The following is a 23,204-nucleotide window of genomic DNA, read 5'->3' on the forward strand; positions in this document are numbered from 1 at the left end:
GTTTTATACAGTACATTCACTAACAAATATTCATAATAATAATAATAAAAAACAGCATTAAAAATAATTAAATATAATTAATAAGGAAAATTCAAAATTGTCAGTTGATTGTATATTTCCACCAACAAAAATCAAGAAGACACTGACAAACACCCTCTGTCCATCTCTTCTCTATCGCAGCTGTCCTGTGAACACAATGGAGGTCCAAAGCAAACAGGCCCCGTGTTGCAGAGGCTCCCACGCCTGCAGGATTTGCCCACAATGCACTGTGCCCTCGAGCGACTCTAACTCGGTCTGGCACGGCAGATCTCCGGCATTCAGACCCGGATCAGACCAATCAATAGAGCTCACGGCACATTCACACCCATTCCAGCCGCACTGCAAAAATACTCACGAATAAAAGTCACGAAGAACCGTGTAAAGTTCATTCCAATGATCAAAACGTTAAATACCAGCAAAAATAATCAGAGCACTGCTAATTGGTGGTGTGGTTTAAAACGGGTAGCCGTGACAGAGAGAAGTGACCTATTGTGTGTAGTAAAGATTCATCGCTTTGGTTAATTGCGATCCTGGCTGACGGAGAGCAACAGAAACAAGACCCAAGCGGACGCGGTTCTCGTGTTCAATGAGCACGCATACGGATAAATGCTGTTTACCGGCGGCGAGGGAAGACGGTGAAGGGTAATAAAGCAGAAATGAGCTCTTTACCCGTATCTCAGCTCTACAGCGGTACGGCATGCAATATTCAGCCCATCGCATTGCTCTCACTCGAACATAGCCTGCGGCGACGAGTCCAGATGTGCCGACCTTCTCTGCTCTCCACTTGTTGAGAAGAAACAGGCACCGGCCGCAAATAATCTGAGCAAACGCCCTTCGCTCGGCCTCTGATAGCGGCACACACTCCAGAGCCTCGTGTCTTTGACAGACGGTCAGTGACAAGCGGCACACACTCAAGCATCTCTGTACGAAACTGAGAAATAACACACACACTACCGAAGACAAACAGATATTCCCAATAAGTAACCTTTATGAACAAAACAAAAAGAAATGTTGTCTCAGAGCGTTCATTAAATCGCACATTAGGATGCACACTGAGCCTGTAATGATCAAACAGATGATATGAGGAAAAAAAGAAAACACACAAAGGAATTACCACTCTTAAAATTATATAAGCTTATGGTAAACATAAATTAACCATTGATTTTTCTTTCCAATAACAGAAGGTTAAAGGTTTTACCTCTCTCGGCTGTTTTAATATTCCTTCTGCTTCATTCTTCGGCTGGTTTGAGTGGCGTTTTCTTCAGCGGCCTCGATTGCACCTTGAGTAAAAGAGGAGAAAGAAAGTTCAATGAAATGACACTTTTTACTAGTTTATCGCAAACAACATTTCAGGTTCCTGTTGCGAACGTTGCATTATGCCTTGCAGACACAAACACCAAATCGAGCGTCACCGCCTTTTTAGAACTTTCGTTAGTTTATCGTAAACAAAGCGGCAATGGGACTTTTGAGTTCCTGTTGCGATGCAATTCATACTTCGTATTATCGCAAACACAGTCGTATTACGTACGAATGCAGGCACATTTTAAAGTGCAAAACACACAAAAACAAGCATCCTCGCATTGTAAATGTTTCACGAAATGCCGCTTTCGCTAATTTATCGCAAACACAACATTTTGAGCTCCTGTTGCGATGCAATGCATTATGTTGCATTATGACTTGCAGACACATTTTATAATGCAAAAACACACCAAATCGAGCGTCACCGCCTTTTTAACGTTCATCAAAACAGAACTTTCGTTAGTTTATCGTAAACAAAACGGCAATGGGATTTTTGAGTTCCTGTTGCGATGCAATTCATACTTCGTATTATCGCAAACACAGTCGTATTACGAATTAAGGCACATTTTAAAGTGCAAAACAAACAAAAACACGCATCCTCGCATTGTAAATGTTTAACGAAATGCCCCTTTCGCTAATTTATCGCAAACACAACATTTTGAGCTCCTGTTGCGATACAATGCATTATGTTGCATTATGACTTGCAGACACATTTTATAATGCAAAAACACAAAATCGAGCGCCATCACCTTTTAAACGTTCAATAAAACGTCACTTTCGTTAGTTTATCGCAAACACAACTGCAAAGGGACTTTTGAGCTCCTGTTGCGATGCAATACAATATGTTGAATTATGCCTTGTAGACACATTTTATAATGCAAAAACACACCAAATCGAGCGCCATCGCCTTTTAAACGTTCAATGAAACGTCACTTTCGTTAGTTTATCGCAAACACAACAGCAATGGGACTTTTGAGCTCCTGTTGTGATGCAATTCTTACGTGTGTCGTATTACGAATGCAGACACATTTTAAAGCGCAAAACACACAAAAACAAGCATCCTCGCATTGTAAATGTTTAACGAAATGCCACTTTCGCTAATTTATCGCAAACACAACATTTTGAGCTCCTGTTGGGATGCAATGCATTATGTTGCATTATGACTTGCAGACACATTTTATAATGCAAAAACACACCAAATCGAGCGCCATCGCCTTTTAAACGTTCAATGAAACGTCAATTTCGTTAGTTTATCGCAAACACAACTGCAATAGGACTTTTGAGCTCCTGTTGCGATGCAATACAGTATGTTGCATTATGACTTGCAGACACATTTTATAATGCAAAAACACACAAAATCGAGCCTCAACGCCTTTTAAACGTTCAATAAAACGTCAATTTCGTTAGTTTATCGCAAACACAACAGCAATGGGACTTTTGAGCTCCTGTTGTGATGCAATTCTTACGTGTGTCGTATTACAAATGCAGACACATTTTAAAACGCAAAACACACAAAAACAAGCATCCTCGCATTGTAAATGTTTAACGAAATGCCACTTTCGCTAATTTATCGCAAACAGAACATTTTGAGCTCCTGTTGCGATGCAATGCATTATGTTGCATTATGACTTGCAGACACATTTTATAATGCAAAAACACAAAATCGAGCGTCACCGCCTTTTAAACGTTCAATGTAACGTCACTTTCGTTAGTTTATCGCAAACACAACAGCAATGGGACTTTTGAGCTCCTGTTGCGATGCAATGCATTATGTTGCATTATGACTTGCAGGCACATTTTATAATGCAAAAACACACAAAATCGAGCCTCAACGCCTTTTAAACATTAAATAAAACGTCAATTTCGTTAGTTTATCGCAAACACAACAGCAATGGCAATTTTGAGCTCCTGTTGCGATGCAATTTTTACTTGTGTCGTATTACAAATGCAGACACATTTTAAAGCGCAAAACACACAAAAACAAGCAATCCTCGCATTGTAAATGTTTAACGAAATGTCACTTTCGCTAATTTATCGCAAACACAACATTTTGAGCTCCTGTTGGGATGCAATGCATTATGTTGCATTATGACTTGCAGACACATTTTATAATGCAAAAACACACCAAATCGAGCGCCATCGCCTTTTAAACGTTCAATGAAACGTCACTTTCGTTAGTTTATCGCAAACACAACAGCAATGGCACTTTTGAGCTCCTGTTGCGATGCAATGCATTATGTTGCATTATGACTTGCAGGCACATTTTATAATGCAAAAATATACAAAATCGAGCCTCAACGCCTTTTAAACATTCAATAAAACGTCAATTTCGTTAGTTTATCGCAAACACAACAGCAATGGGACTTTTGAGGCTCCCGTTGCGCTGATACAAACACAACATTTTGAGCTCCTGTTGCGATGCAATGCATTATGTTGCATTATGACTTGCAGACACATTTTATAATGCAAAAACACACAAAATCGAGCCTCAACGCCTTTTAAACATTCAATAAAACGTCAATTTCGTTAGTTTATCACAAACACAACAGCAATGGCAATTTTGAGCTCCTGTTGTGATGCAATGCATTATGTTGCATTATGACTTGCAGACACATTTTATAATGCAAAAACACAAAATCGAGCGCCATCGCCTTTTAAACGTTCAATGAAACGTCACTTTCGTTAGTTTATCGCAAACACAACAGCAATGGCACTTTTGAGCTCCTGTTGCGATGCAATATAGTATGTTGCATTATGACTTGCAGGCACATTTTATAATGCAAAAACACACAAAATCGAGCCTCAACGCCTTTTAAACATTCAATAAAACGTCAATTTCGTTAGTTTATCGCAAACACAACAGCAATGGGACTTTTGAGCTCCTGTTGCGATGCAATTCTTACTTGTGTCGTATTACAAATGCACACACATTTTAAAGCGCAAAACACACAAAAACAAGCAATCCTCGCATTGTAAATGTTTAACGAAATGTCACTTTCGCTAATTTATCGCAAACACAACATTTTGAGCTCCTGTTGGGATGCAATGCATTATGTTGCATTATGACTTGCAGACACATTTTATAATGCAAAAACACACCAAATCGAGCATCATCGCCTTTTAAACGTTTAATGAAACGGCACTTTCGTTAGTTTATCGCAAACACAACAGCAATGGCACTTTTGAGCTCCTGTTGCGATGCAATTTTTACTTGTGTCGTATTACGAATGCAGACACATTTTAAAGCAAAAAACATAAAAACAAGCATCCTCGCATTGTAAATGTTTAACGAAATGCCACTTTCGCTAATTTATCGCAAACACAACATTTTGAGCTCCTGTTGCGATGCAATGCATTATGTTGCATTATGACTTGCAGACACATTTTATAATGCAAAAACACACAAAATCGAGCGCCATCGCTTTTTAAAGGTTCAATGAAACGTCACTTTCGTTAGTTTATCGCAAACACAACTGCAATGGGACTTTTCAGCTCCTGTTGCGATGCAATTCTTACTTGTGTCGTATTACGAATGCAGACACATTTTAAAGCGCAAAACACACAAAAACAAGCATCCTCGCATTGTAAATGTTTCACGAAATGCCACTTTCGCTAATTTATCGCAAACACAACATTTTGAGCTCCTGTTGGGATGCAATGCATTATGTTGCATTATGACTTGCAGACATATTTTATAATGCAAAAACACAAAATCGAGCGGCATCGCCTTTTAAACGTTCAATAAAACGTCAATTTCGTTAGTTTATCGCAAACAAAATAGTAACAGACTTTTGAGCTCCTGTTGCGATGCAATGCATTATGTCGCATTATGACTTGCAGACACAATTTATAATGCAAAAACACAAAATCGAGCATCATCGCATTTTAAACATTCAATGAAACGGCACTTTCGTTAGTTTGACGAGTTCACACTTACATATAATTAGAGTGGATACGATTAAATGCGTATTTGGCGTGCTGTTTGGCCTGAACCCAGAGTGCTCCCCCGATGTAAGTGTTCAGGACTGGAAGTGTGGAGAAAAGGCGGTGGAGGGATGCTGATAAGAGATTGCTGAATCTATATACACCTCTTATCATTGATTGCTACTCGTGTTAATTAACTGAACATGCTCCTCCCGAACTTTGTTAATAAGACATCATTTATCGCAAACACAACTGGACCTGTTGCGATGCAATGCATTATGTCGCATTACGATTTGCAGACACATTTTACAATGCAAAAACAGACCAAGTTAAGTCTCGTGGTTTTCTAAATGTTCAACGAAACACCACTTTCAGGAGTTTAATCGCTTCCTCGCCGTTTAAAAGGTTTTGTGCTGTCGGAAAGGAGTTTTATTCCTCCCTTTATCTTTGTGCTCATCCCTCTCTCCCTGCCTCGTAGACAAGCCTCGGCCTCCTCTTGGGACGCGGTTTCCACGACAACCAGCCAGCCAGCGGGCGGACATGATTCCTCGTCCTGACGGGACGCTTTAATTCGAGACTACCCAATCATAACCGCTGAGTGCCGAGAGAGGTCCCGCAAGGCCCCGGGGGCAGGGAGGGAGGGCCGAGTGACGCCCTCTCAGCTTTCGCTGCTAAAGCGAGTGGGAATTTGTGTAATGTACGACATTTATTCAACACACACACACACACGCGCTCCCTCATCGCAGACACTCCCTCCGTCAGATGCTTCATTAACCGGGCTGCATATAGCATAGCTGTGAGCTAACACTAGCGCTATCCCACCAGGGGATGCGACAGTACATTAGCCTCCATGTTAAGAGAGGGTTGTGATGTATCGATATGGAACGGGGCGGTGCACTTGAGCGCACACTAACAAGAGTCTAAATGTAGCTGGTTTTCTCAGGCACTGGTCAGCGCAGCGACAGATGGCAGAGCATCATGGGGCAGGGCGGACTGGGAGAGGAAACACAGGAGCATCTTCATACACTCACCAATTTATTTATTTAGTTAGTTAGTTATTTAACAGGGACAATGTACATTAATTGACATTACTGTAAATGCACCAGAATTAGCATCTGTTGTCCCTGGACAGATCTGAAAATTGTCTACCTAAAATGAACAATCTATACAGTTCAGGAGCACTGCACTTCATGCATCATAAACGTCTTCTTAATACACACAGAAACATGATCTACATTTAGCTAATTAATAATAATAATAATGCATTATAAAGGATGGCTTGATTTTTAATAAATGATAGTAGGATGATGCAAGCTAATAATAATATTAATTTTGAATTGATAATACACGCAGAAATATGTTTTATTAATAACTGATTGTAAGCTATTAAACGTTTTTATTAATAACAATAAAAATGCATTGTAAAGTTATTCATAATATACACTGAAACATTTCATTTTTAATAAATGACTGTAAACTAATACAATTTATTATTAATCATAATATTTTCGATAATTATGATGCATCATATTCATAACACATGCTCAAATATTTTATTTTGTAATAAGTTATTGAAATCTAATAGTAATAATAATCACCATCATCATCATCATCAAATATTGATCATGTGTTTTATTGCTTTAAATTGTCTGACAGTCTAATCATTTAGCCTTTAGCCTTTTTGTACCATTAAAAATGTGTGTGTGTGTGTGTGTATATATACATATATATATATATATATATATATATATATATATATATATATATATATATATATATATATACACACATTATAATATAAAATATATACTAAAATGTATATATATATATATATATATATATATATACATACACACACATTATAATATAAAATATATACAATTGTTTTGTATGAAATTAACATATTTCATGACAATTAAGTAAATTTACAAATACATTTAACACCCAAAATCTAATTGATCAATAAAATAAATTAAATTGTAAAAAAACGTTGGTAAAGTATGTTACTGTAGTGTTTGTAGTATCAAATTTAATTTAAAGTTGTGTCCAAAACATTTTTTTATTTTTGCATTAAGGAAAGAGAGGGTAAAATGTGTGTAATTGTTGGAACAAAAATATCAATGCAAATAAATAATTTATTTGTTTTGATATTAACTCGAATTAATTTCTGGACCAGCGTGGATGTGAAATGTTCGTGAGTTGTGCGGGTGTAATCGAGGATAAACAGATACACACACCAAACGTGTGGCTAGTGTTTCCATCAGCGCTCCCTGAAGAGAACACACACACACACACACACACGCCCTCTTCATATCTCAACACTGACATGAAAGAAGAGCGAAGACTTTCACAAGAGAATCTGCCAACAGAGCATCAGTCAGTGATCTCAGTATATCAAACATTTATACTTTTACAATGTTCATTCTTTATCTGTAAATTCTAGGAGAAACAAAGTTGATATGAAACAACGGATGACTGCCCGAATAAAATAAAACAAGTAAACAAAAATAAATAAACATTATTAATGTTCTCATTATATTTATAAAGTAACACAACCTCAAAATGATTAAAAGCTCTTTAAAACGCTGGACATGTCCATGTGAACTCAGCGACGGTCTCCTTTTCTCCTCATCCCAAGCCACTCCGACTCGAGTTTTATTAGTGGGCCTGTTTCGGACAGATAAGTGCCACTATTATCCTTTTAAAATAGCCAGCTTTTCCATAACCCGCAAAATAGTAATTACGGCGCGCCTGCCAAATGAAAAGAGGCGCTGTTCTTGTTCAGTCGCTGGTGATCACACAGATGTACTCAATAACACCGTGACCCCAAACATCGCAATGATCCAACGCTGGAATCCTCCAAATAAATTAATTGTTTCGAGTTTTTTAATCAAAGTAATCTTATTGCCCTTCGCTGACATTGTGACATTTGGAACGGCGCTCGGTCGCAGATGGAGGACGGACACATCGGATTAATTACGATAAATCAGGCGCCCACACCTGTTTATGGCTGGCCAAAAGCCTCATCGCTCATGTCCTGCAGCTCTGGAAAGCCTTTCCATGTTGTTTTCTGCACACATGGACGGACAACATCTTGTTTTTCTGGGTGTTTGGTCCAAATAAGTCATATTATGCAATTTTACGAAGTACTTTAACAGGTTTTCCTGCTTGAATGTTGATTATTCTCCTCATATCCTCCGTTGTTGCGGCTCCTCTCTTCCCAGTCTGTCAGTAACGCTCTGTTTACTTCCTGTCTCTATGAAGCCCCTCCTCCTGGAAAGCACTCTGTGCTCTGATTGGTCAGCTGAATTGGTCGAGTGTGTTTGGTAAATGTCCCGCCCCTTTCCATAACCGTCAGTAACTAACTCAACCAGACCACGCCCCTTTATTCTGCGTATGAATTATTTAAATGAGGAATATTATTTCTAGTAAAACTAACAGACTTCATTATATTTAAAAAAAAAAGATGAAACAAAAACAACATTTATGCTCTGAAAATGATTTGTCATTCAACTCTGCACATCATTTCCAATCAACCTGTAATTTAGCCAAATTATGTAAAAACTGAAAATATGATTTAACTGTAGGTATATTTATGATGCTAGCAACTGAAATTAAAGCCAATAAACAGGGAGTTGAAATCACATTTTGAAAAAGTTTAAATGATTTTCTTTTTTTTAAAAAAAAAACATAATTACTGGAGAAACTAGACAAGATTTTTAGGGGGGAAAAAGGCATTTTGCGAGAGAACTCCGTCGTATTAACATGTCAGCTTGAAATTAATCAAAGGTTTCTTATGAATACATAATCTATGTTTATCCCGTGCTCGCGGAGGGAGTGCAACAGAAAAAAAATCATTTAGTTTATTAATACTAGATCATACTTGCCTAAGGATTTGTGCCTTTGACCTCGGGAACTCCGGACCAGAGCCGGATCATCCACGCTAATCCGCACTCATTAGAAATGAGCCGTATGATACCGCCGCACCCCGTCCCGTCCGAGGATAAATAACGGCTTTGATGGCGAATTAATACAAATATTACGACCCTGTAAATAAAGCCCTCAGCTCAGGCACGCACGAGCCAAAAAAGCGCTTATAATGATGATTGCGGCGACGATATCTGCATTATCTGCGGGGGAAGGACCAGCGCTTGTGATTTCGAGGGGATCCGAGGCTTTTAACGAAATGAAAAGGCCTGAGGTGAAGTATTTGAGGCATTGATATTCGCTCGCGCGCTCTATCACAGGGCACGACACTATCACATCATTTTCCTGAAGATTGTCAAGGCAAATAACACGGCTTGCGTTGTTGAAGGCGTCTGACTTTCCCTCAAAGAAATGTAGAAAAGTCAGGAGGAACACAGATTGATTCTCAAGATCAGTGGATCTCGTTCACAATCACAACAACTAGGAGGTTGTGAACCGATCAAAATTGACATTTGGGGAAACGATGTCGAAGCCAACTCTATCGTCAACTAAAATAAACAATCTCCAAAAATTAGATGAGAAATCTTTCCGTGTCTTAGTTGCTGACGTCTAATATCGCGCGTCCAATCAAAAAACTCTATTTTGGTGCAAATTCATACTTCAGCTTTTAGCTTTATTTACACAAGCGTCGCTCTCGATCCAGGGAATCCGATTGAATATCAAAAATATTCACTGCAATATTTCCCGGAAGAACGTCTGAGGTAGGCTACATTTAAGATTTAAGTCCCCCTGTAGTCAATCATTTTATCCTGTGAGGAGACGACTCAACGCCGGCGATATGTTATGCCCTAAACTAATACATGATTAACTAACTGTATTTTTTCTATGTACATTTCTGAAATGCACTTTCTGTAAATCTGCTTTGAAAAAAATATTGTGAAAAGCACTATAGCCTACAAATAAATTTGAATTGAATTGAATCATTTTATCGCTTAAAACTCATCTTTGACCCCCAAAATGACATATTACACGTTTTTTTTTCCAACGATTCATGCCTTAAAATATCTTGAATGTGACTCGACACCCTGGCCTTAATTAGTATGCGCGGTTCTATGAATATGCAAGTGAGCCCCGCCTCCACTCACTCACAAATATAACCAAAGGTTATAAATAACAAATATAAACAAAGGTTATATAACCTATTAAACAAAATATTGTGCATTTATTTAAGATATTTCTCGTTAAATAGAACCTCTTTGGCTTAAAGCGTTTTTTTTTTTTAAAATTGAGTCGAGAACCCAGGAGATCTTATGGAAGCTTGTTTCCACCACATCGCAACTGAGTTTATATCCCGCAATTCTAACTTTAATTGCGAGTTTATGTCTGCCAATTTTGACTTTTTCTTGCAACTCTGAGTTTATGTCCCTTAATTCTGACTTTATAATTCACAATTGGGAGTTTTTAATCTCACAATTATGACTTTTTTTCTTGAGATTTTTTCTTGACCTCAAATCTCAGACTTTATTTCTCGCACTTGCGAGTTCATATCTCGCAACTCTGACTTAATTTACAATTGCGAGTTTTTTATCCCCCAATTCTGACTATTTCCTGCAATCGTGAGTTTTTATCTCAAAATTCAGACTTTATTTTTCGCAATTACGAGTTTATCCCTCAATTCTGACTTTATTTCCTGCAATCGTGAGTTTTTATCTCAAAATTCTGACTTTATTTTTCGCAATTACGAGTTTTTTATCCCTCAATTCTGACTTTATTTCCTGCAATCGTAAGTTTTTATCTTAAAATTCAGACTTTATTTTTCGCATTTACGAGTTTATCCCTCAATTCTGACTTTATTTCCTGCAATCGTAAGTTTTTATCTCAAAATTCAGACTTTATTTTTCGCAATTACGAGTTTATCCCTCAATTCTGACTTTATTTCCTGCAATCGTAAGTTTTTATCTCAAAATTCAGACTTTATTTTTCGCAATTACGAGTTTATCCCTCAATTCTGACTTTATTTCCTGCAATCGTAAGTTTTTATCTCAAAATTCAGACTTTATTTTTCGCAATTACGAGTTTATCCCTCAATTCTGACTTTATTTCCTGCAATCATGAGTTTTTATCTCAAAATTCTGACTTTATTTTTCGCAATTACGAGTTTATTATCCCTTCAATTCTGACTTTATTTCCTGCAATCGTGAGTTTTGATCTCAAAATTCAGACTTTATTTTTCGTAATTACGAGTTTTTTATCCCTCAATTCTGACTTTATTTCCTGCAATCGTGAGTTTATCTCAAAATTCAGACTTTATTTTTCGCAGTTACGAGTTTTTTATCCCTCAATTCTGACTTTTTATCTGGACAATTGTGAGTTTATACCCCTCAATTCTGACTTTATATTTCACAATTGCGAGTTTTTAATCTCACAATTATGACTTTTTTTCTTGCAATTGTGAGTTTAAACCTTGCAACTCTGACTTTATAATTCGCAATCGCAAATTTGTATCTCACAATTCAGAGTTGGTTTCCGCGGTTGCGAGTTTTTATCTGACAATTCAGACTTTTTATTTTAGTTTATTTCCCGCAATTCGAAAAAAAGTCCAAATTCGTAGATAAAAACTTTGCAATTAATTGTTTTATTCCATGGCAGAAACAAGCCTCCATAGAGTCTATATGAAACTCTTTTTTTCTAAGTGTGTATTGGGTAGTTTATCCTGATTTTAAGGTCATTTCTGGATGTTTCCTGCTTCAACTGGGCCATCTGATGTCCAGTCTGGCTGGTTAAGTGAAACCAGTTGAGAACCGATCCCTCAAATAACCCATCGCTCCTTAAACATATGGTCGCCATGCTATCCCCCTCCTTAAATGAGGTCTTTTGTTCCTGTGGAAATTAAAAACGTAAGCCCATTTAGCAAGGTGAAGCAGCGTGTTCTCGGAGTGATCAGCATCACGACTCTGTGTGAGTAATGGCAATACTTACTTCAGCCTCAGACGAGGAGAAGCCAGATATGAATCTACCTCAGCTCTAATTGATTTATACACCATTTTATTGCCAGATTCCTCTCAGCCCGCATTATGAAAATATACAGCCCAGACAGCAAACAAATAGAGGCATTAATAACACGACTCACAAAGCAGCGCGGCCGACTCTGAAAGTAGGACAACTTGAAGAGGACTGGGTTCAAAGTGTGAAGGCCGAGTGTTTTCTCTGATGGCGTGTGACGGCCCGACTACAAAGCCGGCGCAGAATGAGTCTTGTACTACAAAGCAGTCAGTCGCAGAGAGAAATGGAGCAAGATATCTGCCTGAAACACTTCACACAGGACATATAACATGTTCTATTCTATAATTCTATTCTATGAAGAATAACAGGGACTGGTCACAGCTCCTGCATAGTGTTGATTCGACTGCTTCTATTGCTCTCCTCATTTGTACGCTGCTTTAGATAAAAGCGTCTGCTAAAAGGATCAAAACTACATTTTGCATGGAGAAAAAATAAATAAAAATTATATATCTATATATACGTATATAACATTATTTAACATTATTTATATTTAACATTATGACAGTTAAACGCATTTTATTTCCAAACTCTGATGACAGTAATGCATCCAGATTTTATATATTTTCAATACTGCCAACCCACACAATGCTCATTACTTTATTTTTTAAATAAATATAATATTATTACTATTTTATTTATTTTTTCCATTATTGTCAATACATGATTCTGCATTACTGAGATTTTCATTAATATTATTAATTTTTTATTTTTAGTTATAAACAGTATCATTTTTATAATTAAAATAATTTTTTTTATTCTGAGAAATAATGCTTTATTAAACCCAAAAAGAAAAATACAGACAAATAAACAGCATTAAGTACGTAAAGTATTGAGATTCATATCTGTAATACGAGTTCTACGTCATTTGACCCTCGCTAATCAAACACTTAGGCTTAAGCAAACACTGCCAATGATGAGAAATCATCTTATAAACAGCTCTCTGCTGAAGATTACACTGCTATTACACCTACAACATGTTGAAGCACAAAACGTGCCACAACTTCTTTAAATGGGATTCTGGGAAGGTAGCGGACACAACGACCTGCTTTTTTTTTTAGCACAACGCACATGCTAGTTTTGACGTATGAGTGGTCGAGGCTCGCTTTCTCCTCTCATTCGCTAATGCTAACATCCACCATCTCTCAGTTCTGACCTCCGGAGCCGCTGGTAAATAAAGCGATGTATTGGAGATTCGGTCAGGAGTGATGTTAGCTCCTAGCGTTGGGTGCGATAGCATCTCTGAGGGAATTCATTAAAAGAGCACTCGAAAGAGGAAAAGCGCGATGGTCTGATAGCTACGCCGAGGTCCTTCATTGTTCAGGGTCAGCGGGGAGCTGGATTAAACTCAAAACATGAATCGCTCTTAAAACGGCGGCTCCGGTGGCCTTTCGTTTCTTTCGTAGAAGCAACACGCTAGAAACCAACCCTTGTTACTCACGCTAAATGCGATGAATACTAGCTAATACAACAATATTTTATAAATGTATATTTTTAGAGAATGGGATTAGATTTTACATAATTGGAAAAAAATGCCTACTTTGAAAAAATTAAAAACATGATTTAACAAAAAATTTGTTACTATAATTAAGATAATTTTAGCATTTAAAATTTTCTTAAAGATTTTTTTTATATTGTTTGAATAACACTATAATTATAATAAAATAATCCAATTAATGATAATATAATTATAAGAAAAAAATAAGAAAAAGATGATCAGAAATTAAGGAACAATATTATTACAAATGCGATTAACATTTATATTAACAAAACAAAAACGTACATTGTCCTTAACTTAAAAACAAAAATATTATTTAAAAATATGAAAATTAATAGTATAATTTTTAAAGAAAATTGACGATTTATTGTATTTTTCCTAAAAATAAATATGATTTCAAACATGAAAAATATTAAAATAATAGCATTATTAATATATTTAAATATTCCTATTTAAAGAAAAATATGCTTGAAAGAAATATATATACATATATTAGTAGTAGTAAAATGAAAAGTATTATTTTGTATTAATATAATGTTCATAAAGACAAATATGAAAATATTTATTATTAAATAAATAATCAAAATAAAATTTTATTTTATTAAATAAATAAAATATATCATAATATAGTATTATTTTTGGAATATGCATGTATATTAATACAATTTATTATTATTATGTTTTAATAATTTAATAGGAAAAAAAAATCTACATGAAAAAATGTATTATGAATCATATTCCATCATTTTCAACAGGCAACGTGCAAGAATTTCCTACAGAGAAACAAAAGCTTTCTACTCATCTGGGCCAAATGCAAAAGCCTATGTGTGAGGCCAAGAATGCCGGCACGGATGAACCGGCCATCCTGGGAATATGGGTTAGGAGTGAGGGAATTCTTCTTAAGAGCTTAGTGCAGGAAAAACACAACTGTAGGATACAGACCCATTACAGCTCCATTAAACCAGTCATTAACCTCACATTACGACCGGCGTCAGCAATCCGGCTCTCCGGAAATGGCAGCAGATGAAGGACAAGCAATAAAATTATCATTTAATAATATTAATGTGTAACATAATTCAAAAATTAAATATTAATATTAAATAGTAAGTCTTGAGCACCTAAACTATTCTTCATTCATTGAACAATGAATCAGTTTCATGAGAGTGATTTTGGTTTTGAATCAAAATAGACATAAGGATGATAAGTTTCATGCTAGTTTTATCACTTTTCTCATCGACATGGATAAAAAACAATTAGCTTCCATGATTATTTACAGGCGCACTCAACTTATAAAATCAAGGCTCAAAGAGATTGCCCAGTCTCCCGCTGGTAATTATGACACTGTGATGTTCATCTCGTAAATACGATCATTCTGACATGACTTGAAGGCAACATCAACGCTAATGCTAATCTTAAAGGATGATTAATTCTACTGCGGGAAAACATTACACAGTTTTAAGATTTCAAGAACCATTAGTATCTACCGCATGAGAGTTTCTTGATCTCAGTACAGTAAACGTGACTGGACAGCTTAATCTGGACCTAACTAATACGTACGTACAATATAATGAGAATCTCTAAACTTCTTCAAAGTTGTAAATAAAACAAAGATCAGTGGAGTATTTTTTTCACAAGGAAATACTATTTCAGTTGAGGGTTATTATCATTAACAAACTAAATTATCATTAACTAAATCTAAAAATATTTAAAACCTTGAAATAAAATGCAAAATATATATATTAGTCGAAAAACTTAAACTAAACAAAAATGAGAAATGTTCCCTTGGCAACTAACTAAAATAAGTTTAAGTTAAAGCACTAACATTAATAACTTTAAATAAATACTAACATAACCTAAACCTAAATAGTAATATTTAAAAAAAACGTATAAATTAACAAAAGCACAAAACAAAATTAATAAAAAATTAACTAAAATTAACATGAAAACTAAAAATATAAAATTAAAACATTAACAAAATACTTTCTCTTACCATTTCTTTGTGATTTTTTTCGAAATTTAATTTAATGCAAAGTTTCTCCAGGATACGCAAATATTCTACAAGCAAAAGTAAACATTTTACTAGAGAACAACCAAAATTTTACTAGAGAATGGCAAAATTTTACGAGAGAACGCAACAATTTTACGAACGAACGCAAAGTTTCTCAGGGAAACGCAAACATTTTGAGAGCAAACACAAATTTTTTGCAAGCGAACACAAAGTTACTCCAGGTAACGCAAACATTTTGCAAGCAAATGTAAAGTTTACGAGCAAAACATTTGACGTAATTTTACGAGCAAACACAAAGTTTCTAGGGGAACGCAAAAAACATTTTACGCAATTTTTTACATAATTTTACGAGCGAACACAAAGTTACTAGGGGGAACGTAAAACATTTTACGTCATTTCACGAGCGACCGCAAAGTTTCTTGGGGAAATGCAAACATTTGCAAGCAAACGCAGAGTTTCTAGGGGAACGTAAAACATTTTACGTCATTTTATGAGCGAATGCAAAGTTTCAAGGGAGAACGCAAAAAATTTTACGTCATTTTACGAGCGAACACAAAGTTTCAAGGGGAAACGCAAAACATTTTACGTCATTTTACGAGCGAATGCAAAGTTTCAAGGGAGAACGCAAAAAATGTTACGTCATTGTACGAGCGAACACAGTTTCAAGGGGAAATGCAAAAAATTTTACGTCATTTTACGAGCGAACACAAAGTTTCAAGGGGAAACGCAAAACATTTTACGTCATTTTACGAGCGAATGCAAAGTTTCAAGGGAGAACGCAAAAAATGTTACGTCATTGTACGAGCGAACACAAAGTTTTAAGGGAGAACGCAAAAAAAATTTACGTCATTTTACGTGCGAACACAAAGTTTCAAGGGGAAACGCAAAACATTTTACGTCATTTTACGAGCGAATGCAAAGTTTCAAGGGAGAACGCAAAAAATGTTACGTCATTGTACGAGCGAACACAAAGTTTTAAGGGAGAACGCAAAAAAATCTTACGTCATTTTACGTGCGAACACAAAGTTTCAAGGGGAAACGCAAAACATTTTACGTCATTTTACGAGCGAATGCAAAGTTTCAAGGGGGAACACAAAACATTTTCAAGAAAACGCAGAGTTTCTCAATGGAACGCAAAACATTTTGCAAGTAAACGCAAAGTTTCTAGGGGGAACGGCAAAACATTTCATGAGCAAACGCGAAGTTTCTCAGAGGAACATAACAGCATTGACGTAATTTTTCTCTTCTCATATTTTTTTCTAGCAACACGTCTGTTTAGGGGCTCCATATTTTTCAGTGTAGACTGCAGAAAAGCAAAAAGAAGTTTAATTGTACACTAGGCTAAGCAGTAGACAGTTTTACAATAATAATTACTAGCTTTGACAAAGTGACATGGACTCATTGATAAGTCACTCTCTGGGGAGCGTGTGCTACGTGAGCGAGCTAGCATTAGCCAAAGAGATGGTGAACCGCTTGATCTTGAGAAACCCTGGTGCACGTTATCGACCCTGAATCTCATTACAACTGTTCTTGATGGACAAAGTCAAATACGAACAGAGCGCTTCGCCTCCTTCCTTCCTTCCTTCCTTCCTTCCATCCGCTACCTTCCCAGAATCCCATTTAAAGATTTGTATCCATCACTGTTTACTCTCAACATGCACTTAAACGGCAAGAAGGAAAGTGGAAGGAAAAACCACTTAAAAAGGGAGAGCGAGGTAACAGCGAACATCACCATAACCAGGATGCAATTCATCCAAATTCAATTTCTGGCTGATTTAAAGCAAGTACAGCAAACGTGTAAAACGAGGCTTTTATGGGAATTGATCCCCACTTTCAATGCAGCGTCCAGCCAGGCTCCGGCTTATTTGTATTCCAGTGAAGCGACCAGCATCCCTGCTAAAAGCCTCACTCGCCGCCTGTCATGAGCTGGAATATATGTAGGCGAGTCCAAACACGAACTATAGGACCCTGGACTATACGTCACTGTCGCTCAATGCCACATCCACACCACACAATAGTTGCCCGCTAAGAAACAAAGTCTTCAGAAAAAGCATCATCCGAAACTGGTTCTGAATAAGAATAAGAATAATAAGATCACCCACACTTCATCTGTTAACGTCAATTTAACTTCATTCATATCTTAATCACTCTTTTGCATCAACATTATTCATCAGAAAACCATGCTACGTGTCATTAACTAGCTAAAAACCTGCTAGCAGCTTTTCAGTAGTCTCGTTTTTGCATTTTCCCCAAGGGAAGAACCACATATGCCAGTGTTCCAGGGATCCGAGACATGGCGCCCAACGCGGGGCCAGAGATTTGCACTGAGGTGTCCTGCTCCTACAGACGGCCCTAGGCATGGATAAGAGGATTATACTCCTATTATCTGCCCCAGGAGGGCATTAGCCTAGCATTAGCCTAGCCCCTCTACAGTGTTTAAGAGGGCAGGACCTTGCCCTCAGCGGCAACACGATAATGGACAGATGCAACCACTGCTGGCAGACGAGTCAGTACGGGGTCGACAGCAACACGAGCTTCACCCCGGCTCTCCTTGGAAAGTCGACACCCCCCCGCCGCTAGCTCTCTAACTCGTTCAGCTAACTCCAGGAACCAAAGCGGACATGGAGGAGATGGGTACCCTCAGCCCGTGAAGGTGATTTCTCAGCACTTATTGATTTCATTGCAAGTTCAATTCACACCGTTGGACCTGAAAGCCACTTCCTGTCAGTTCACGGATCAGTGAGGGCGACTTCAGTCAGTTGGCGTTTCAATTCAAAGCAAATGCTATATATATATATATATATATATATATATATATATATATATATATATACACATACATACACACATATAAATTAATCAAGATTAAACTGAACTTTTTATCTTAAGTTAATTTTAATATTGCAAATTAAAACGTTAATGTCCGGAAAAAAATATTTAAAAAAATTATTTATTAAATATATTAATAAATTGCTGTTCTTTAATTTAGACCACAAAGTAAAATATATATATATATATTTAATTTTATTTAAAAATTTCTAAATGATCTTATATTAAATAAGTTATATTATATGTTAATGTAAATATTAATGTTATTTTTAATATTGTGAAGAAAAAAATATTTCTAATTAAGTGCTACTCTCTTTTTTGGACCACAAAATAAATAAACAAACAAAGAAATAAATTATATTAAAATATCAAAAAAAATCTATAAATATATATTTACAATTATATACTTGTAGAATTTTAATTAAAACAAGTTTTTAATTTTTAGAACTAAACTTATATATAATTTAACAAATATAATAATAATAATAATAATAATAACATAATAAAATAATAATAATATTTTTTATATTCTTAAAAAATTGTGGAGCTCTATTTTAGACCACTAAATAAATCATGCTTTCATTTAAAGTATTTTTTTAGAAATGGTCGAACACAATACATTTTCTTTGCATGGAACATTGCAAAAGATATTAAAACATGTTATTAAAACAAATTATAAATACTGAAATTCACCTTGTGTTTTCATCTAGCCTTCATTTACCAAGCTTACTACTATAGAATACAGATAAACTGATAAAGAAAAGCAGAGTTGGCATCACAACACACACTTACACTTCCGATCATGCATTGAGGATCTACTAACGAGGGCTAACGGCGTTACGCTAGCCAGCTAAACTTTGAGCCCTTGACAATGTTTTCTCCACAGTAATTTCTTCCAAAAATGACGAAAGCCTTGACTCTTCCGGCTCCGAAACGAATCACACCATCACAAACTCTGATGTGAAGCAACACAAAGATACAGAACTTTCTTTTATGAAGCCATGAAGATGTAAGAAAACACACTGCATGCTGGGAGTGTCGCAGAGACAGGAACTACATGAGAAGAGGCACGTTTGCTGCCAATTTCATGGGAAACCTTGGAATACCTCCAGATTTAAACCAACACTAAACCACAATCTGAACTTCACTATGTGAGAGATCAGGGTTTGTATCAACAACTATAAAATTCAACGGATAAAGTGATTCCGACTGAGGGTGATTAGTGGAAACGATACACACTTCCAGAAGAAGATCATCTTCAGTGCCAGGCGGACATTTTCCTTACGATATTTTCATCCCAAACCGCGTGTTTTCGAGATGTTTGTCCCTTCAAACCCTTTAAACACTTCGCAGAGAGTTCAGATTTGAAAACCAGCTAGTTTAAACAGTCATATTTGTACACACACACACACTCTCTCTCTCACACACACACACCACACACACACTAGAGCAGTCAATATTTTCCGGAGCATCTCGTCCCCGGGGACACAGCAGGCAATCTGCAGAGACTAAGGGCCCGTGCTCTGAAAGAGCCTGTGATTGCATTCGACCGCGGCTTAAAAAGATGTCATACATCAAACGGCACAACAGATAAAACGCCATCCTGGGCGAGTTAATCAGCCGAGTGCTTGCGCAGACACACAAACATTTGTCTCAATATTACGCAGAAGGTCCCTGGCAGCCTCATTCATTAACATGCACAACTGTAAATAACTTTAGTTAACACAATTACAGCCGCACAAAAACACCAAGAAAAGGAACAAGAGCCGAATGCCACAGATATAAAACGAAATGCCCTTGAAGGTTATGAACTAGAAACATATACATCGCAAATATTATTTCGGATTATTCGATCATTTTAAAAGCTGAAATATGAATATCACCCCTTCATTTTTTACATTTTATGCACCACAACACTCTCTTTGAGTAATAACTAGCATTAGCACTTAGCCTCATTCTCACTTGATTGATTAGCAGTCACTTTGAAAACAAGCTAAAACAATCTCAGTCAGGCAGCCGCCGCTGACGTTTTCAAAAACCAATATAAAAAAAAAAATCGATGGAAATACAACTCATTTTAACCCCCATTACGAATACTACAAGGCCTTGTGACACGACAAACACAGTCAACTTAATAAGGTCAGAGAATACACGTTATATGGCACAGAATGATTGAATGGCTAACGGTTTAGCTCAGTGATGCTAATGAGCCGGACACGTTTACCTCAATTCACTTTGGCTTTCTTTCTTCTGTCAAACACAAACTGGTTGGTTATAAGTCCTACCAAATCTGCATTTATTTGATAAAAAATACAGTAAAAATATTAGTTCAAAATAGCTTTTCTATGTGAAGTGTAATTTATACAGGTCGTATTATTGTGCAAATGCTAATACCTTTTATTTGTCAGGATTATTTGATGAAGAAAGCTCAAAAGAACAGCGTTTTTTTAAATAAAATATAGTTTTGATCAGTTTAATGCGTCCTTGCTGAATAAAATCGACAATATCGTATCTATTCCTCATTCAAAGATATATCACATGACTTTCTTTTAAGGTTTTTTTTTCTTTAGCTCATGGATCTAAAGCATTTACATACAGTACATACTTTAAATTTAACAAAAAGAACAGCTTGAACATTCTTCGAAACATCACATTTTGTGATAAAATGTCATTTTCAGGGTGACTGAAGCTAAAAATATGTGTATTTTGGATTAAAAGCCAAATGCTAAATGACTACTACTTGCTAAATCGGAGCAGACAGCAAAAATGCAATTTATTTACCTCAGTTTGGGTGTTTGAACATCTTTTGTCAACATAATACCGCGTCTATCTCGGTCCACATCTTTAAAAATGGCTTTCGACAGCACCGCCTCTGACACTCCAACAAACCCTTGACAAAACCCCATCCATCTTGTGTTTTTCTCCAAGGAAACACATCAGCCCTGGGCTACACAATTTGAGTGAATTCCTCTAGTGACACGGAGGAATGTTTATCAGCGCAAGAGCATGATGGGAGGCAGCGGTGAATTACATTCTGGTCAATATGGAGACACAATAGCGGCACTCAAGGCTCGTGACCTCTCATCCGCCCCTCGTCCCGTTAATGAGACGTGGCCTTTTGTGGGTGTCGAAATCCATCCCTCTTTATTTTTCCTTCGCCTCCTTTTGAAGCGTCCAACCATCTTTGTGTGTGTTTTATTATCACCCGGTATCCCTTAGAAGTAGGGGTGTAACACGACGGTGCATTTTTTTTTTTTTTACAAATGTGTGTGTTTAAATAAATTATATTATAGTTACAATTTTCTTTAAAAAAAAACTATATACACATTACTGTAATATTAAAAGTTACAATTTCCAACAGAGCCCATTTATTGCTATTTATTTTTAGATATAATAATCAACACTCTAATAAATAAAACATTTACTGTAAATTGGCAAATTTTTTTATATAATTATTCACACAGTAGCTGTAGTTTATTTAAAGTCCCCTTGTAGTCAATAATTGTATCCCTTAAAACTCATCTTTGAACACCGTAATTATATATTTAAATGTATTTTGCCTCTAAATATCTTGAATGTAACTCGACACCCTTGCTTAGCTCCGCCCACAACATTTGAAGCGAGTATTCCCCAAACAAGTCTGTTCGGACCAATTAAATTGTCAGGGCGGGCTTTATATGATTATGGATAGATGATCAACAGTAACATAATCATCTACGTCACCAAAGAGCACTTGGGTTGAATTCGTTTAAAACAAAGATGGCCGCCACTGGAGAACTAAGCTAGATTCAGCCATCGCGTCTGTTATAGAAGACATAAACAGCGCATTCATTTTAAAAGAGGAACAGAACCACGTTCGAGGCATTTTTCGTTTCCGGTTCGGTTGAAACGCCCCATAATCACAGCCCAATGGAGCAGTATCAGACTAGCATCTGAGTATATGGCGACGTCATGCTAGCTCACTGCAGTTTTAAGGAGAAAACACTCAGCAATGGTGTGTTGACTTATGAATTTATACATGGTTTGTCTTAAAGCACATTAAAAACACCACAGAGACATATAGGCTGGATTTTCACCACAGGGGGACTTTAAACATGCATTAAATAATCAAAACATTCAGTAAATATAATGATTAGGCTAGTATAGTTCATATACGAAATGCTTCTCTCTAGAGTTAATTTCTCAAGCGAACTAACGCGCCGTCGACACTAAACGCCTGAGGTAAATGTAAAAATTATTCTCATGCTCTTTTATTGATATGTTTCCACAGTTGAGAGATGTAAACATATCAGTGATCGTCTCTTCTTCTGCGCTTTTTATTGTTAGCCAACAGCATTGGATTGCAGCATGCGCCCCCTTCTGGATTGGAGTGTGGATCGTCTGTGACTGAACGTATTCATCGCGAGACTGCATGCACCAAACCGTGACGTCCATACAGGACAAATACATGCACCCTACTTAGAAGGGTTCTGCCTATGTAGACAGTAGACAGCAATTCAGCCCAATAGGTTTTGGTACAAAAAATAAAAATGGGGGCAGAGAGGAAAGTAGAGGCCAAGATGCCCAAAGCCTCATCTTAAGAAATGTTCTCATCTATGAACAGGGCAGATAATGCTGTCT

The 23,204-nt window shown here is 36.5% G+C and overlaps 2 protein-coding genes across 26 annotated transcripts in view; both read right to left on the reverse strand.

Annotated features, from left to right (window-relative positions):
• The window catches only part of ptprsa (protein tyrosine phosphatase receptor type Sa), a 363,573-nt gene that overhangs the window by 189,565 nt on the left and 150,804 nt on the right, over nt 1-23,204 (reverse strand). For all 25 annotated transcript variants that reach the window (XM_089133590.1, XM_089133584.1, XM_089133581.1 and 22 more), the window contains one exon: nt 1,238-1,319. The gene's annotated coding sequence lies outside the window, so the exon portion shown is untranslated. The remainder of the gene's footprint in view (nt 1-1,237; nt 1,320-23,204) is intronic.
• LOC120489424 (uncharacterized) overlaps nt 172-23,204 on the reverse strand; it is a 38,190-nt gene continuing 15,157 nt past the window's right edge. Inside the window, exons 4-5 of the mRNA XM_089118459.1 lie at nt 709-970; nt 172-378 (exon numbers count right to left, since the gene is read on the reverse strand). Coding sequence (XP_088974585.1) covers nt 172-378; nt 709-970 — 469 coding nt within the window. The remainder of the gene's footprint in view (nt 379-708; nt 971-23,204) is intronic.

The sequence above is a fragment of the Pimephales promelas genome, chromosome 2, assembly GCF_988280905.1.
Source record: "Pimephales promelas chromosome 2, fPimPro1.hap1.1, whole genome shotgun sequence".
Classification (NCBI taxonomy): Eukaryota; Metazoa; Chordata; class Actinopteri; order Cypriniformes; family Leuciscidae; genus Pimephales; species Pimephales promelas.